This window comes from Bombina bombina, chromosome 5, assembly GCF_027579735.1.
Source record: "Bombina bombina isolate aBomBom1 chromosome 5, aBomBom1.pri, whole genome shotgun sequence".
NCBI classification, from domain to species: domain Eukaryota; kingdom Metazoa; phylum Chordata; class Amphibia; order Anura; family Bombinatoridae; genus Bombina; species Bombina bombina.
The window spans coordinates 799,481,025-799,500,759 of NC_069503.1; the positions used below are offsets into that span (position 1 = coordinate 799,481,025).

The window sequence follows — 19,735 nt, forward strand, 5'->3', positions numbered from 1 at the left end:
ACTTTTTCTAACTTTGACCCCCAAAATATGTTACACATCTACAATCACCAAGAAACACCCATGCTAAATAGTTTCTAAATTTTGTCCTGAGTTTAGAAATACCCAATGTTTACATGTTCTTTGCTTTTTTTGCAATTTATGGGGCAATAAATACAAGTAGCACTTAGGGAGCTTGTAGAAAAATGGGAATAGTTTCTGTTCCCACTGGACTGCGTCAATAGGTTAAGATTATCTGTGACCCACTAGGTATCAATCACGTGTCAACCATGTGATATGCGTAGCAGGTAGGCGGAAAGTCGGAAACCAAAAAACTATTTAAAAAAAAATTTAAATAAAAAAAAAAATGTGTGCTGATGCAGGGACACACCTACACACTGCCGCCGACACACAGTTTGGAAAGCACTGCCTTAAAGGGACATTAAACAATATATACATGCTATATAAAATGAAGCATTCAAAGAAAAGATTAGTCTGAGAATTTTTTTTTTTTTTAAGTTTTATATGTTTAAATAGTGACAAAATGAGTGTAAAGTTTTTACTGTTTATAAAACAATGGGAGCTGCCATTTTGTTACTTTCTCTGCTATGGCCAAGTAAGGATATTTATAAATAGGTCACTAGAGTGTGCAGCCAATGGCTGTGTAGAATATAACAGTGTTCTGCACTTCCATTTCTAACAGGAACTGAAAACCTCACAATTTCATAATGAAATTACAGGAAAAGGGGACACACTCTGTGTGTATTTAGTCACCCTATGGGAAAAAGGGGAAACCAGACGTGGACTCCTTGCTCAGTGTGCTTAGAGGAATATGGCTACACCTCACTGACGAGGCCCAATGAAGGCCGAAAAGATTGTCTGGGTTTGCTGTGTTCCTTGTTCAGAGAGGAATTGCCTGGTATTTTGGTGCTGGACTGACCGTAATAGGCTGGATCAGACTGATATACTACAGAAAAGTTCTACTCTGTGAAAAGCGTTACTGGGCTAAAAGAAGCTGCACCCAGGTGGTAAATCGCCATAGAACAGGCTAACAATGTTATTGAGCCGGTTGTTCATTCCTGTGAGTGTGCTTCTCTGTGTGTGTGTATTGTATGTGTGTGCGTGTATTGTATATGTGTGTTAAATCAAATAAATCAGGTGTTTTTTTTTTTTGTTTTTTTTAATTCATTTTTTTGAATTTTTTCTTTCTTTTTATTTAAATACATTTTTTTAAAATTAAATGACTTGAGAAAATATCTATTTCAGATACATTATAATCCAAAGGCTATTCACCTTGAAATAAGGATTCGTTTTTTAGTTATGTATCATGAGGCTATATTTTTATGGTTGTAACGTTTTAATTTTTTTTGTAAATTTAAAATCCTTAATCCATTTACAATGTTATGCACTCCCAGATGTTTATGTAAGATTATTTTGGGCATTTTTCTATCTAGAAGATTTTTCTTTCTAGAGGTGAGAGAGAGATCTTAAAGGGACTTTAACCCAGAATTTATCTTTTATGTTTCGGACAGAGAATATCAATATCAGATCATGGGGGACTGCCTACGCTGCTAGGCATGCCCCCAGGCCGATCATTGCCTTCGTCAAAGGAGTAAGCTGCAGGATGCTGTATATGGTAGGACATTCCATGCTGTCCTAACGGCATTAAATTCCAGTGCTGTTAGGACGGCATGGAATGTTTTACCGGTGTGAAGAGGTTAAATAAAACTAAATTGTTATTATTAAGGTAATGATTATTCTTCTCTTTTAACTGAAATACAGCTGAAAAGATAAACAAATATGTGATTAAACTGGAGATTTTTCACCTCCTAATCATTTCATAATTATTTGTGTATTTCTATTGGTACGTAATATGAAAAGTTGTTATCCTAAAAATGAAACCTTTTGTAGAAAACCATGATTTAAATCAAGTCTTACTGGCTATGGATTTAAATCAATTCCACCCTGGCACTGAATTAAGCCAACTGGAGACTCCAATTCATGCAATGTCTTCCCCATATTACCCAAAATCAGATAATTAATTAGTAAAAAATATTTAAAGGCTTTCAGCCTCAGATAATCTGGGATGTAAAACTTCAAGGGTTTACAATCTATAGTGGGTCACCAAGCTTGTTCAAAATTTAAGCACAGGTCCAAAAACTGTGTTCTAACTCTTTTTAACACACTTCATCCTGCAAAGTGCCTTTCATTAACATGTTGAGCTGTAATGGCACATTTATCTGCTATCCGGGAGGATTTCACAGCTAGTCTAAAGTTAAACGGATACTAAACCCAAAAATGTTCTCTTATGATAATTTTAAGCAACTTTCTCATTTAAATCTATTATCAAGTTTTCTTCATTCTCTATCTTTATTTGAAAAAGCCAGAATGTAAAGCTTACGAGCTGGCCCATTTTAGGTTTAGCACCCAGGATAGCACTTGCTTATTAGTGGCTACATTTAACCACCAATAAGCAAGCATAACCCAGGTTCTGAACCAAAAATGTGCCAGCTCCTAAGCTTTAAAATCCTGCTTTTTAAATAAAGCAAGAGAACGAAGAAAAAATGAGATCTTGAATCAAGGAGATCTTGTTTTTTATTTTTCCAGTAGTAGCAGTTTGCATGTCCTCCCACAAGACTTACTCACTTGGAGAAGGTTTATATCTTCTATTTTGTATTATATCTCACATATACTGAAGAAACTAGCTACACATGGGTAGTATAGTGCAAAACACTTGATATTACCCACTTGTGTTTTTGGTTTTTTTACCATATTACCGGTCTACTAGACTGAGCATGTAATGCATTGTAGGCTTTTATTTAGCCAATTTAGGTGAATAAATATGGGATTAAAGCTCAGTTCTCAAAGTCCATATTGTTATTTTAGTTGTGCATCAGTATTACATTTCTTTTCTACATGAGTTTGATTTTGCTAGGTTTTTGAAAGAATTAGTCATATTTTTATGCAACCTCTTTGGTGTTTAAATTCAGCTGCAGAAATTATTTGTACCAATGAATACATTGTCTTTGAAGTTGTTAAACACAGCAGTAAAGTCCTGCTTTGTTGTTCTCTTTATCTGTTGTCCATCAAGATGATACAGTTTTGTGGTTATCACCCTTGTTTTTATGAAAATTGCAAATTCACAGAATGCAAGTAAAAAAAAAACTTTAAACTGCTAGGGACCGGAAAAGGTTTGAATTTTGGAATAGTTAGGATTTTGGATTATTTGCATCTGTAAAATGAGACAGTTTTAGATATGTGATGGGAGCAAGTGTAAACATCAATATTTACATGTCATAATACAGCTTATACATGTAACCTAAATGTAGTAGTTTAAATCATTTTTAATAAATTTCTTTCTATACTTAGTACCTTTCCTATTGTTTGCATTTTAGAGCACGAAAACCAAACCAAAGACACAGACATAGTTTGACTTACAGGAGGAGCAAAATACTAAATTTTGTTATTATTGTTAAAAAGTTCTGATTTTTGAATTCTGAATTTATGCCTGTATTAGTCTTGCGTTTCTCACTCAGTTCACCACTTATTAAGTTGAGATCTCATGTTACAGTTATAAATTATTCAGAAAACCTGTTACAAATAAATAAGACACTAAGGGGCCGATTTATCAAGTGGCTGGCAGATATGATTTGCTGTAGCGAATCATGTCCGCCCGTCATCACTAAATGCCGACAGCATACGCTATCTGCATTTATCATTGCACCAGCATTTCTAGTGAAATGCTTGTGCAATGCCGCCCCCTGCACATTCATGGCCAATCTGCTGCTTGCAGGAGGTGTCAATCATCCCGATTTGGATCAGGATGATTGCAGTCTGCTACCTAAAAGGTGGCGGACAAGTTAAGGAGCAGCGGTCTAACGACTGGTTCTTCTTAACTTATGTTTCCGGCAAACTGGAAACTTCACGGGTAGAACTCGGCATACTCTGCTTACTAAATCTACCCCTTAGTATTTATAGAGTAGGATTATAGATTGAATAGCGCCTGGATTCATAAACACTTGTAAAGTTCAATTTAATCAACCCAGACCAGGTAGGATTTATCCCCAAAAGAGAGGGACCAGATAATACTAGAAGACTCTTGAATGTGATGACTCTGTCGTCCAGCCTCAATAAACCTATGGCGATTATATCGCTAGATGCAGAAAAGGCCTTTGATCGGGTGAGATGGCGTTTTCTGTGGGAAGTACTTGATACCTTTCAATTTCCAAGTTCCCTCATGGGAGCAATTAAAGCCTTATACTCTACTCCCTCCGCCTCGGTAAAGGGACTCTGTTTCCAAACTCCCCCTTTCCAAATCTCCAACGGGACTAGACAGGGCTGCCCCCTATCACCCCTGCTTTTCGCGCTGGCTATCGAGCCGTTGGCAGAACAAATTCGACTTGACCCGCACATGAGTGGGATTACCCTATGTGGTACCAAACATAATATAGCCTTATTTGCTGACGACATTACCCTTTTCTCCTCGGATCTCGCGACCACCCTCCCTAGACTTCTACTGATAGTCAGGGAATTTAGTGCCCATTCTCATTACAAACTAAATATCCCTAAAACTGAGATCTACACTCAAGGCTTCCAGAACTCGTCTGTGGCCCCTCTAAAATCCAAATATCCGTTCAGATGGTCGGAAACTTCAGTGACCCATTTAGGAGTCAAATTGTCCAACGACTTCCCCCGGATTATCAGGGACAATTACCTCCCCTTGCTATCGGAGCTTCGCTCCCTCAGTAAGAGTTGGAACCTCTCGCAAGTCTCATGGCTGGGACGGATCGCAGCTTTAAAGATGTCTTTTCTACCTCGTCTCACATACTTATTCCGCTGTCTGCCAATCAGAGTTCCCAGGCATATTCTATTACAGTTTCAGAGCGAGTTCACTAAACATATATGGCAAGACAAACCCCCAAGGGTGGCGCAGAGAGTTCTGCAGCTGCCTAGGTCAAAAGGAGGTCTGGGCTCTCCCTCGATAGTAAGATACTTTGAGGGAGCCATGCTCACCCATGTCTCTCAATGGGGAGTCATGCAGTCTTCTTCCAAATGGCACTCCATTGAACAGGCCTCGTTACCCTACAACCTAACTTTGCGTGACCTGATTTGGACGCCTACACATTGTTGTAGGGAACTATCCCTGATAAATCCCATCATCCAGGAATGCCTGCAATTTTGGGATAAAATCCGCCACTCTAGACAAATTGCCCCATCACCCCTCTCCCATAACCTCCTTGTCCGGCCTATTGGTAGGCCTACAGGATGCCCATCCACTGAAATGGACCCAAATCGGAATAAAGATGGTCTCGGACCTCTGGCTTCCGCCATCGGAGTGTGGATTTAAATCTGCGTCACAGTTGGGAGCTGATGTGGCCTTACCCCATATCCTGAAATTTGAATACTACAGAATTAAAAGCTTCTTGACCTCCTGGGGCTTTAAGCCTCAGTTAAACCGTCCATTGACCCCATGGGAGACCACTTGGAACCAAGGAAAGAGGCTTTATAGGCCCCTCTCCAGACATTATACCCTGTTGGACTCTGATCTAAACTCAGATTTGGCTCCCCACCTTGTAAAGTGGGGATCCCTACTAGAAATCACTCACAGTAGATGATTGGGAACAAGCGCTTGAACGAACCAAAAAAGCCATACATTGCACCACCCTATTTGAAACTTATAAGTTGGTGGCTCATTGGTACTATGTGCCCACCAGGCTAGTTAAAATATTCCCTAGCGCATCTCCGTATTGTTGGAGGGGTTGTGGTCAGAGAGGGGACTCTTTACACATCTGGTGGGAATGTCCTAAAATACGCCCCTTATGGACAAAATGTTTTAGAGCCCTTCCCAAATTGGGAATCTCCTTACGTAGCTCTCCCGCAGTTGCCCTGCTACACATAGTTACTCACTCTATCCCTAAACATCATGCTTACATAAGTATATACCTTTTCATGTCCATCAAACATCTGATAGCCTGTGACTGGAAATCAGAGTCCCCACCTAGCTGGACGAGAGTTTGCTCCTATATGGCTTACTTATACATTATGGAAAAAAGCATATTTTATAATCTAGGCAATTCTGACCTATTTGAGCTTACATGGGCCGACTGGAAAGACATTTATGACACAACCTGGAGACCTAATGTTCTCTCTCCCTCTTAGTTCTCTTGGGCGGAATAGGAGATCTGACCTAGGGATAGACCTGACTGGACCCAGATGGCTTTCTTTTGAAACACCCACTCTTGACTGACGATATACTCCTCAACCCTCTTCCTCCCCTCCCCCTCTTCTCACTTCTAGACTTCTATCCTCCCCCCCCCCCCTCTCCTGGCCAAGAGACCTTTGGGTCTCCCCCATCCGTGCTATAAGGTACCACTATGTATTTTAACTAATTACTGTGTTAGCGGACTTTCCTTGAACAATTTACTATTCATCTCACAATGTGTGTCTATAGACTGTTTAGAGGACGAGATGTGTCCTCGCATTGCTAAATTTGTTTCTGTTTTGTTTCTCTCTTATTATTTGCATATTCTCACTTGTAAACATGATAAGATTAATAAAGCTCTTTTGAAAACTTAAAAAAAAAAAAAAAAAAAGTTCAATTTGCAGGCAAAATCATGTTTTGAAATACATTGAGCATTGTTTCACTTATATTTTCCACTGCTTGGTTAGTGGGTGTTTCTGCAGTTAACAACATCTGTAGGTGCATTAGGTGCTCGATTTAATATTTTGCGAATCAAAAGCAAGTAGGAAAATAATTACAACTGCAACGCACAACCATTTATGAAAATATATGTAAAATATTCTTATGTCTGATTGTTTTGGTAAATTAGTCTCACTGGATATAATGAGTGGTTGGCCATGAGCACTCTGGTTGAGATTTTTCATGTACACCCAGGCCTAGCATGCTGAATTCATAAAGATTCTATTGACCTTGGGAAGTATCTTGTCTTGCAGCATGTCGCGCTATTTCAAAGTTGTCAAATTATTATTTTATTTCTCTTTTAATTCTTTTCAACTTTTTTTTTTTTTTTTTTTTTGTTTTGTTTTTTTTCAAATGTTAAAATGAACTTTTATATAGAGAGCGTTCATTTTTTGAATTGGTTTGTTCTGTAAAGTTTGGAAGGTGTGTTTGTCATCCCGAGATTCTTCATGTGTAGTGAGACGTGAATGGTTATAAAAGAGATTCTGCTGCATTGATTATAAGAGTGTCTCACAATTTACAATTTTTGGACCTACCAATTGAATGGCTTGCATCTAAAATAACAAAATAAAGATTGTGTATAAGATATAAAGTATTTAAAAATGAGTTAGTATTAGTGAATGACAATACAGGAATTTGGGACAGCAAGTCCTAGGATCGTTTTTATACCCAAGGCTTAGGACACTATTTAGCAAACGGGGGAAGCTGTTTTGGAGCTCGCTGCTACTTATCCTCACAGCTATCTCAAAGGTGACAGAGTTAAAACACCTCAAACCCATGACCAATCAACATTTTCCTTGTACAATGTTTAAGTAAATGTCAATTTTCATGATAAAGTTCCCGTTTTTTAAAAAACTATTAAAAACAAGGGCACTTTCATTCATGAAAGTTTACATTGCACCGGATTTTACAAATACTTACCACCTTCTCCTGAAATGCCGGATCAACGATTTCCCCCCCCCCCCCCGCCTGTTTCTTCCTGCTGTACTTGCACAGCCGTGATGAAACAGACTTCCTCCAAACACTGTGTTGCCTCACCAGATGGACGTTCCTGGGGGGGAAGCTGTGATTGGAGGAAGCCGGTTTAGTCATTGCTGACGAAGTACAGAGGACCTGCAGGCGGGGGGTCAGTGATCCAGCGTTTTCAGGAGAAGAAGGTAATTATTTGTAACATCTGGTGCAATGTAAACTTTCATGAATGAAAGTGCCCCTGTTTTAATAGTTTTTTAAAAAACCGGGCACTCTATCATGAAAGTTGACATTCACTTTAAATGCGGGCAGTGGATGTACAGCCGCGATCATGGGTGAACAAGTTCACTTTTGGAAACCTTGTCCATCCATGATTCGATAAATGGGGGCCTTAGACTGAAACTAAAGTAAGTGAGCCAGTGGACGTATAGATACAATGTAGCAGAACTAGATACTGCAATTGGATTTTATTATCATTACAGTTATTTTGAGTCAAGGCTGCTCTACTCCTTATTTTTTAAATAAATAAAGCTTTCAGTCACTTTGAAAGGGTAGGACATTTCAGATTGAGCTCTGTTATATTACTGTTAAAATTAAGAACCGAGAAATGCAAAGCTGGTTGACAGGTAATGACATTTTTAAAGTTCCATTAACAGCAAGGTGCTCTATCCCCTGTGATATTTTAATAGTTAACAATAGTTTTTGTGGTTTTACATTTTATAATGACATCACATAGAGAAGTATACTCCTGGTATTCTGTAGGGGTGCGCATCTTCACTGGTCTCACGATTAGATTATGATTATCATGGTAACGATTCGATATTGCGATGCATCACGATTACTGTCCATGATTTTCCTGAACTTGTTCTATTCCATAAATATATATACATATACTTATTTCTGTATGTATGTGTATGTGTGTGTGTGTGTGTGTGTGTGTGTATATATGTATATATATATATATATATATATGTATATGTATGTATATATATATATATATATATATATATATATATATATATATATCTCTATCTATCTATCTCTATATCCTGGAACAGAAGAGGGAAGGGCGCACAGCAAAAGAAAACCTCCTGGTGTAGTATATCGAGACACTTGTTAAATTTCAAAAGTGCAGTAACAAATGCAAACTCATGTGTTTCCACCTCAACCTTATGAGGTATAGATAAGACTCTGAGTAGTGAATATCCACTAAGGAAGGCAATCCAATCCCCTTGTGCTTGTGACTTATACTTCTCTCCTTGAATGCAATCCTCACCTCTCCAGCAGAAGATTAACCACTTCGAAAGGTGGCTGCTGTGTTTATCCTGGAGGAAATCCTTTGTCCAGCGTGTATGGGGAGTAAAGGAATGGGTATTGCACACCACAAAAGGTCTTGAATAAAATTGTGCTTTAATTCAACATTTTATACATGATTGTAACATTAAAAATGCTTTTTTCATAAAAAAACGCATATAGCTGGTTATATAGTAAAAATGTCAGTCAGTGTCCCAAGGCTCTTGTGCAATCTTTGCAAACTTCAATAGTTATAAAACAAACTGCCTTGTATATATAAAAAAAACAGTGTAGTTGATTTTAAAATCCCCAGCAGTCCTGGGTATTAAACAAACCGTGCCGTAGCACTTAGTTCCTGAATCTCGGCTAGTGATGATGCGTGGCCTGAAGCATTTCGCGACTCGATTGGTCGCTTCATCAGAGGTCCTTTTTTATATATATATATATATATATATATATATATATATATATATATATATATATATATATACACATATATATATATACACATATACACAAACTCACCAAAAGACCTCCTCTTACACACAAATGTTCGGTCAGGAATTTTTATGACACCTCTCCTAAAGAGCCGACAGCAGCTCATGTAAACAGTGAATCTTTTCTTGTATTATAGATTCACTGTTTACTGTTGCGGTCTCTGCTGCATGTTTCCTCTCTGTCAGACCCCTTGCCCAAACGAGCATTTGAGGGTTGCTATTAGATACAGTAAGTCAAAAGTTTTACAGCAACCCTCAAATACTCGTTTGGGCTAAGGGTCTGACAGAGAGGAAACATGAAGCAGAGACCGCAACAGTAAACAGTGAATCGATAATACAAGAAAAGATTCACTGTTTACATGAGCTGCTGTCGGCTCTTTAGGATAGGCGTCATAAAAATTCCTGACCGGAACATTTGTGTGTGAGAGGAGGTCTATTGGTAATGCTCTCTGGGTCAGATATCTGCGCAGTGTGCACAGCAAGTCCTGATGTGGTGTAGTTTGGGTCTGTAACCAGATTATTCCTGACACAAATGCTGTCGGCTCGTCTATGTGAGAGAGGCGGGGTCACGTGGCGTTGCGCGATGATGTCACCCCTGAATCGATTCTGATCTGCACTGCATCGATGCAGCACAGAATCGATTATTTTAAGCACCCCTAGTATTCTGGCTAGTGACGATAAGCTAGGGTTTCTCAAGATTGTTTAGATCCCAGTTTTTTATGTACAAAATAACAGTCTACAATAGAATTTTTGGTTTTAAAAGATAGATTATCCCTTTCTTACCCATTCCCCAGTTTTGCAAAACCAACACAGTTATATTAATACACTTTCATGTAATTGGTAAGAGTCCATGAGCTAGTGACGTATGGGATATACAATCCTACAAGGAGGGGCAAAGTTTCCCAAACTTCAAAATGCCTATAAATACACCTCCCACAACTCAGTTTTTACAAACTTTGCCTCCTATGGAGGTGGTGAAGTAAGTTTGTGCTTGATTTTTTTTATCTTCTTCTATAATAAGCGCTTCTAAGCATTCTAAAGCCCAATTCCTCTCTTTGTACAGTGTTTGTCAGAGGGATGTGAAGAGAGTATCGACTATTGATTTTTATGGTTTCTCTCACGGGAAATCTTTTCAAGGGTTCTCTGTTATCGGTCGTAGGGCTTCATCTCCTACCTCCCTTTTTCAGATCAACGATATACTCTTATACCATTACCTCTGCTGATAGTTTTCAGTACTGGTTTGGCTATCTGCTATATGTGGATGGGTGTCTTTTGGTAAGTATGTTATATTAATATACTTTTTACCTCTGATTATCTTGTATCTAAGTATCTTCTGACAGCCCCCTGATCACATGACTTTTTATTTGGTATCTATTGACTTGCATTTTAGCTGTGTTGTACAGAGCTCACAGGTGTGAGCACAATGTTATCTATATGGCCCACATGCACTATCAGTCTCCTGTTGTGAAAAGCAAAAAAAAAGCATGTGATTATTAATCTATAGTGGCTTAGAAACAGGCAGAAATGTAGAGGTTTAAATGTTATAAAGTATATTAATATATCAATGTTGGTTGTGCAAAGCTGGGGAATGGCTAGTAAAGGCATTATCTATCTTTTTAAATAATAACAATGTTAGTGTGTAGACTGTCCCTTTAATGGTTATGATTTCTATATTTGAGTCATCTATTTCCCTTGTTAGTCTTCATAGCAAATTCAATTCATAGTGTTATGATTTCTTTGTGTTGTGCAGTTTAGGGATTTCCACAGGCTTCAAATGGATAAAACAGGTGAACAAAAAAAATATATTTATGTGCTTCAGTACAGTTGCAGTAGACAACATATCTTATAAAGGTAAACGTTACTCACAATTCTCAAGAGCAAAATAATATGTAGCTTTGCAGCGAAATAGCAGGATTCACATTTAGAAAGGAAAAAAAGAAACCTATGTGTGTTATCCCAGAATGATGCTCGTTTCCTCTATCCAGCAAAGTATATAAGAGTTTAAGGAAGAATACATTTAACTTAAAGTGAATGTAAACTTGAGCATAGTCGCTTAAGTCATAGGAAAGAATTTAAAAAATGAATGAGACTTTCATTCATCAAATGTGTAGGATATACTTATCTTCTGAGATTTTCACTTTGTAATGTTAGAACGGTAAGCGCTGTTCCTCCGCCCGCCAAATTCGTCAATTGATTGACAGATGACTCATCTGCAATCCACTAATCATTGTTTCCCCCCCCCCCCCGGCATGACGTATGTGCAAAGGGGATGAATGCCCTGAGGGGGGGGGGACAACAACTATTAATGGAACCCCCCAGGTGGAAGCAAAAATAAAAAGTCAAGATGGGGGGATGCTATATATATTCGATGCAGTGACTCCGCACTCTGAGGGGATTTATGATCATACATCGGGCTTTACCCACAGCCGCTTGGGTAATGTCCGTTTTACCCGGTTAATCCTAGGATTACCCAGTATCTGACTTTACCTGCAACATATATGCATTCTTCCATAGCTCCTAAGTATATCTGACTTTAACGTTTGATGACATTTTATATTTTATATGCTATTGTCTCTTTACAATACATTTACTTGAATGATGCACTGCATTTAAGATTTGCATGATTATCTTTCTACATTATGTAAGATTCATTTCACAGATATATTTTGTTGGTCATTTAATTATCTATAAAAGTGAAGCAAATGCCTGTCTAGACTATCAGTATGTTTTATAAAATGTTTGCTAAAGTTGAGCTAGCTCTATATTTCTGTTCATTTAGCTATGATGAGTTTGCTTTGAGTCACTTTTGTTATGACATTTCTGACAGTGAAGTTGGTTTATTGATCTTTTGCAGCCTCCTACGATACCTGTAGCAACTTGATAATTGGGCCTTAGTTGCACAGGGCCTAGCAGTACATGTCAAGTACAGCAGCAGCACAAATAATGAGGCAGAGATCCGCGGCAGCCAGGATTTCTCTGTAAAGCCTTGCCAGTCTTAAATTAATTCTTATTCTTTTATGTTGCCCGTGGAAAACAGAACTGTTGCCTGTAAGCGTAATAAAACAAAAAACAGGCAAAATGCAAGACTGGCATGCTTGGCCTGTATTGCCATACATAGTGTAAATATAGCCTTCCATTTTATCTCTGATCTTCTAAAGCTGTCTCTTCCAAACTAAATATTCAGGGGGGGGGGGGGGGGAGTTTGTTTCAAAAGCATTTTGGGGTATTTTTTCTATAATGCATGAGCATCTAAAGCGTTTGCTCATTGGTTCTAATACAGTCACAAGAAATGCTGCACATGGGCAAATACTAATCACATTATAACAATCACTTGTGCTCAAACCAAGTAAGATTTCATTAGGCACCTTCAATGCAGTTTTAAAATGGTTTTATAGAATGAAAGAGATATAATTAGGGAGAAGAGAGGAAAGAGATCTAGTGTGGATTAAGTTGTAAACATTTCAACTTTTGGGTAATTAACATTTTGCAGTAACAGATTAATTGTAATGTCCTTTTAACCAACAGGACTAGGAATTTAAGCACCTCCTGTTTTATGCAAGAATAGTACTTGTCCCACCCACTCTAGAGAGGCCAAAATGCACATACAGGTATACCTCACTTTACAGCGCTTCACTTTACAGCGCTTCGCTAATACAGCGCTTTGTGGAGCTGAAGTTCAACCTCCAAGGATTTTAAAACAGTGCTGTAATCTTTGTGAGATTGCAAGAAAAGTGACTGGCACCATTTTATTATGCTTAGTTCACTCTGTTTACAGCATTACAGTGCAATCTGTGTCTCAGTGCTATACTCTGGCAAATTGTACTACAGTAATTGTCACTATTTTACAGGTACAGTATTTATTGAATACTGTGCTGTGCGAGTGTTAAACTAAACGTAGCACTATTGTACCCCTAATATATGTTAGTTCAAACATGTTTTTAAGTTTTTAAACACACTGGCAAGTGAAAAGAAAGCTAAAACTGCCTTGTTTCACTTTAAGGCGGTTTTCACTTTACAGCGGAGCTCCGGTCCCTAACCCGCTGTATGAGCGGGGTATACCTGTACTGCAAATCAGATACATTGTTTAGACAATTTACAGCATTTTGAAAACCTAGGATACAGATTTTCCTTTTTGGCCTTTTTAGGGAGCATGGGACATAGCTATTTTTTTACACAAAAGCAAGGCATATTTCAAGAGACAGTCTACTCCAGAATTGTTATTGTTTAAGAAGATAGATAATCCCTTTATTACCCATTCCCCAGTTTTGCATAACCAACACGGTTATATTAATATACTTTTTACCTCTGTGATTAGCTTATATCTAAGCCTCTGCAGACTGCCCCATTATTTCAGTTCTTTTGATAGACTTGCATTTTATCCAAACAATGCTGACTCATAAATAACTCCACGGGAGTGAGTACAATGATATCTATATGGCACACATGAAATAGCAGTATCTAACTGAAAAATTGTCAAAATGCACTGAGAACTGGCGGCCTTCGAGGGCTTATAAATTGGCATATGGGCCTACCTAGGTTTAGCTTTCAACAAAATACAAAGAGAACAAAGCACATTTGATTATAAAAGTAAATTGTAAAGTTGTTTAAAGTTGCATGCCCTATCTGAATCATGAAAGTTTAATTTTGACTAGACTGTCCCTTTAATGTCCAGTTAAAATTTCTTTCATCAGATGGTGAGAGTCCATGAGCCATCACTTGTGGGAATTTCTGACTACTAGGAGAAGGCAAAAGATATCCAATACACCAAATATTTAAATCCCTCCCACTTTCCATGATCCTGTCCTTTTTTATTTTGCTTCCTTGATGAGGAGAAATTGAAGAGCAGATCTACTTATCATTGAAAGGGATCCTCTAACTGATCTGAGGTCCAGTTCCTCCTTTGCTCAAAAAGAGGCTGCTCCTAGGATGATAACTAGCCATAGAACAAGCTATTATGCTAATGTTCATTCCCAGGTTACGCACTTATCTGTCTTCTTTATCCCTGGCTAGTAATTTATATGCCAGCCTGTTAGGTTAGTGCAGTCATTAGGTCTCAGAGAGCGCAGGGAGTTAAAGGGCCACTAATCCCAAAATCTTTCTTTCATGATTCAGATAGAGAATACAAATTTAAACAACATTACAATTTACTTCTATTATTTATTTTGCTTCATTTTTTAGATATCCTTAGTTGAAGAAAAGCAATGCACATGGTGAGCCAATCACACAAGGCTTCTATGTGCAGCAACCAATCCGCAGCTACTGAGCATATTTAGATATGCTTTTCAGAAAAGAATATCAAGAGAATAAAACAAATTAGATAATGTAAGTAAATTAGAAAGATGTTTAAAATTGCATTCTCTTTCTGAATCATGAAAGAAAAAATGTGGATTTCATGGCCCTTTAAGTCTCCACAGGAGGCAAGGTTACCCATTTTGGAACTCTGTGCAATCCTCCGAGATCTCACGAGTTGGCCCGATATGGGACAGGAGCCTTTTCTGTGATTCCAGTCAGTGTCACAGTAATTGTTCTGTGATTCCAGTCAGTGTGCCATCCATTTTCTGGGTGTGAACAATTGGGATGCAAACTTTCTCACTTGCCTTTCTTTTTACTCAGAGTAACAGTGTCTGAATCAGGAATTTTGAGACATTGGGATTTGCCAGAGATGGATCTCATGGCCTCTCGCTTGAATCACAAACTGCCTCAGTATTGTGTCAGGTCTCAGGGACCTTTGGGTGAGTCTGATAGATGTCCTAGTGGTTCCCAGGTTTTTCAACCTGATTTACATCTTTCCTGTTTGTGCTACTATCCAGACTTATAGCAAGAATCAAGCAGAAATCAGCTTTAGCAATTCTGAATGTTCCAGTGTGGCCTCAAAGGATTTGGTTTGCAGATCTGGTCCAGATGTCATTGTGACTGCCTTGGAGGCTTCCTCTAAGAGATCTTCATTTTCTAGGTCCTCTTCTTTCTTCTGTTTTTTTTTTTTTTTTTAAATCAAGATCTCATACCTCTGAATTTGATGGCATGGAAATTGAATGCTTAATTCTGTCTGAGAGGTTTTTCTGATAAGGTTATTGACACCTTGATTCAGGCTAGGAAGCCTGTTGCTAAACGTATTTATCATAAGGTCTGGAAAACTTTTCTTTCATGGTTTACACAGAAAGGTTATCGCTGGAATTTGTTCAGAATACCTAGAGTTTTTGAGTTCCTGCTGGAGGGTATGGATAAGAGTTTGTCCGCCAGTTCCCTGAAGGGTTAGGTTTCAGCTCTTTCTGTTTTGTTTCATAAGAAAATTGCTAAAACTCCATATTTTCAGTACTTTGTTCAGACTCTGATTTTAGAATTAAACCAGTTATTTGTCCAGTTTGGAATCTTAATCTGGTTTTAAGGGTTTTCTAAACTTCTTTTGGGCTTATGCATGGTCCAGACCTTCAGATTTTATCCTGGAAGATTCTTTTTCTTCAGTTTTGAAATGCAAACCTCTCTTTCTGACTTTTCACAAGATAAGACTGTTCTTTGCACTAGCTATTCCTTTCTTACTAAGGTAGTATCTACAGATACTAGTAATCAGGAAATTGTGGTTCCTTCTTTTTGTCCAATTTGGATGTTATGAGAGCTCTCATTTTGTTCATATTTCTGTTCTTTGCAAAGGTGAGAAAGCTACGGATGTTACCTTTAATTGCTTGGCTTATAGCCTTAGCTCGCAGGGCTTATTTAGTTGTGGGGAAGACTCCTCCTAACAACATTACTACTAATTCTACTAGAGCAGTAGCCACTTATTGGACTTTTTTTAATGAAATGTCGATCAAATTTGCAAGAAAGTTACTTGGTCTTCTATATACACTTTTTCAAAGTGTTGTTTTTGTTGTTTTTTTTATCACTTTGGTGTGTATGCCTCTTAACTTTTTGTCCCTCCCTATTTAATGGTGATCTTGTGGACTTCACTGCTTGGTTATAGATTACCACATGTGATGACTCATGGACTCTCACCATCTGGTGAAAGAAAATATTATGTATGCTTACCTGATAGAAATTACAGGTAGCCCTCAGTTTACGCCGGGATTAGGTTCCAGAAGAATGGTTGTAAATCGAAACCGTTGTAAATTGAAACCCAGTTTATAATGTAAGTCAATGGGAAGTGAGGGAGTTAGATTCCAGGCCCCTCTCAAATTTGTCATAAGTAACACCTAATACGTTATTTTTAAAGCTTTGAAATGAAGACTTTAAATGCTAAACAGCATTATAAACAGTATCAAATAATCACACAACACAGAATATATAATTAAACTAAGTTAAATGAACATAAACCTTTGCTAAACTGCATTATAAACCTTATGAAATAATCACACAACACAGACTTTACTTGCATTTTTCTGCAAACAGTTCCTTTTATGCATTCCAATCTGGACTGATTTATAGACAGGAAGATCTTGTTCCTTAGAAAGCAGCTTGATATCTCATGTCTAGCTAGCTATACCAATTCATTTCAGCCTGCTTGTGTGTATCTTTGCTGCAACACAAGTGGACAGCTCCACCTACTGGCTATTTTAATCAATGCACTGCTTTCTCAATGCTTCAATAGCAGTCACATAACTAAAAAAAAAAGGTTGTTATTCTGAAACGGCACAAATTGATCCAGCGTAAACCGAGGGCCACCTGTAATTAATTTCTTGATGGTGAGTCCACAAGCCCCACCCTTTCTTTTTGCTCAGGTGACGGCAGCACTTGTTTTGCACTTCTTTTGTTTTGCTTTTTCTTTCTTGTTTTTCTGTTTTAATCATCTACTTGGCTATATGTATGACTGAGGATCAAAAGAAGTGGGAGGGATTTAAAGCTCTGGGGTGTTGAGGTGTCCATTGCCTCATCCTAGTGGTCTGTAGGAGATTTCCACAGGTGATGACTTGTGGGCTCTCACCATGATGAAAGTAAGGAATTTATCAGGTAAGCATGCATTTAGTTTTTTTCTTTGTTTATAAAATAGGCAAAGCAGTATGTAAGGAATTTTATGTATGTGTCTAATGAAACTTGCACTTTTTTTTTTTTTTTGCTTTCTCATTCTCTAGATTGCAACTCCTGCCAGATATACAGTAACATTAGGAGGCACGTCCATTAGTGTTAAATATCTCCGAAAGTATGGCTATCTGACTACCCCTCCTCTGGTAAAAGATTATTTGCAAGACAGAATGGAGGAGACAAAAGGACTCTTCACAGAGAAAATGGAAGAAACCAGAGACATTATAAGTGGAAAAATGGAAGAAACAAAGGACAGAATATCTGAAAAACTGCAAGAAACCAAAGATAAAGTTTCTTTTAGGAAGAAAAAGGAATAAGACCAGGAATGGAAAAATCTTCTAAATAGATTTGTAATTGAAAATATTACCATGCAGTAATTGTATTTAATTTGACAGGAAGACAGAAATCTGTAGAGCACCTTCACCTTTGGCCTTGCATATACAGTATATATGTACTCTCTTGTTTTGTGCCCAAAAAGTATTCCTACAAAACACAACTGTTTCTAAAGATCTAAAGCAGAAAAAAACATAATACCTTTGTACACGTGATCATGTACTAATGTCTGAGTCCATTAAATTCACTGTAGCCTAACATTAAGCAGCTGTAGGATTCGTCATAAACACAGGCTATCCCAATTGGTTGGTAGCCAAGAAGAATATAAATACAATATCTTCTTGAGAGATGTATGATTATCATACATATTTTACTCTTGATTAGGAGTTAAAATTGCTACAGAAAAAAACCTTTTGATTGAATTATTATTGTAAGTGAGAATTGCTGGCATTGTAAAAAGAAAATGTTAAGTCCCATAACTAGTGAAACAGAAGGTACTTTTTCTTTAAGTTTTATTTATGGTAGGATTTATTGCTTTAGACACTCTTCCACTACTAGCAAAATCCCCATCTTGTTATTTTGTTGAGTAGCTGGTTATAACTTGCGCAGGCCATGCAGTTCTCTCTTCTTGTGAGTGCATTATATACAGATATAAAAAATTCAATAGAAAACAAATGGCACAAACATTAATTAAATGTTCTTTTTTTTCGTTGACAACTTATGTCAAAACCTAAGATTTATATAACCTTGATTTGAAAAAACATAATTGATTACCTTATGTTTACATGAAGCAACACCGCTATAATCCTAACAATACAGAGCAGCTTTATGCAGTGCAGTTATCGACTTTATTGCTTACTAAAACAGATCAGAATATCATTTAGAATATTAAGAACATATTTAAACAAAAATAATATGATTGGCAAATTTAAAAATCTATATAGTGCAAGGTTATCGCCCTAAAACTTTGTTTACTTGCCATTATAGACACACCTGTACCTGATACATTTTTGCACTGATATTATTTTTAAAGTACACATGCCTGTGGTTAAATATTCTGACTCAATATGCCTTGTTCTGTGGTAAAATGCAAACAATTTTGTTAATTTTTATCTGTGTTCATATTCTGTTTATATTAAATTCAAGTAATACTTTAGTTACCTGCATTTTTATTTATTGATATAATTTGTATAACTGTTTACAAACGATTGCCGTTTATATGTAAGAAGACAAATAATCTTGGGTTGGAACATCCTGCCAGATATCTAAAATTATGGAACAGATTGTGGTACAAGTATGTTTATTTTTGGAGGGTTCAATCTCTGTTAATTCTACTTTATGGAGTTTGTATTTTGTTTGCTAAACATGATTAAGTAGATAATAATGCATACTAAAGCTTTGAATGGAACAACTGTTTTTAAGCTTTTTTTTTTTTTTTAATTATTATTATTCATTTTATAAACCACAAATTAATTTTAGCTTATTATAGATAGTATCAATACACACCAGTGCAATGTGTCAAATTTGTTATACTTCAACGAATCATGCCTAAAGAAATGAGGATTGTAAAGTAGATATTTTTAATGTATTCTAGAAATAAATAAAAATAATGTTTTCATTTGAAGGGTACTTCACTTTTTATATTTCGCTCTAGATACAATTAGCCTTTGAAACACTCTAACACAAACAAGCAAGATTGTAGGCATTTATTTTGACTCACCTGTGCCAGGAATTAAGGGGATGTAAACATGAAGTTGAGAAGTATAGTCATATAAATAATTCACAAATTTACCTTCATTAATTGTTATGGCTATAAATGAATAAGCCTGCTTGAAAAACTTTTACTTAAAGGGCCATGATACCCAAATGTTGAAACACTTGAAAGTGATGCAGCATAGCTGTAAAAAGCTGACTAGAAAATATCACCTGCACATCTCTATGTAAAAAAGAAAGATAT

At 37.1% G+C, this 19,735-nt stretch overlaps 1 protein-coding gene across 2 annotated transcripts in view; it reads left to right on the forward strand.

Annotated features, from left to right (window-relative positions):
- FAM210A (family with sequence similarity 210 member A) overlaps positions 1–19,402 on the forward strand; it is a 59,440-nt gene extending 40,038 nt beyond the window's left edge. For both annotated transcript variants that reach the window (XM_053714887.1, XM_053714886.1), the window contains one exon: positions 17,496–19,402. In XM_053714887.1, the coding sequence (XP_053570862.1) occupies positions 17,496–17,762 (267 nt within the window). In that variant the 3' untranslated portion in view covers positions 17,763–19,402. The remainder of the gene's footprint in view (positions 1–17,495) is intronic.
- The last annotated feature ends 333 nt before the right edge of the window (positions 19,403–19,735 follow it).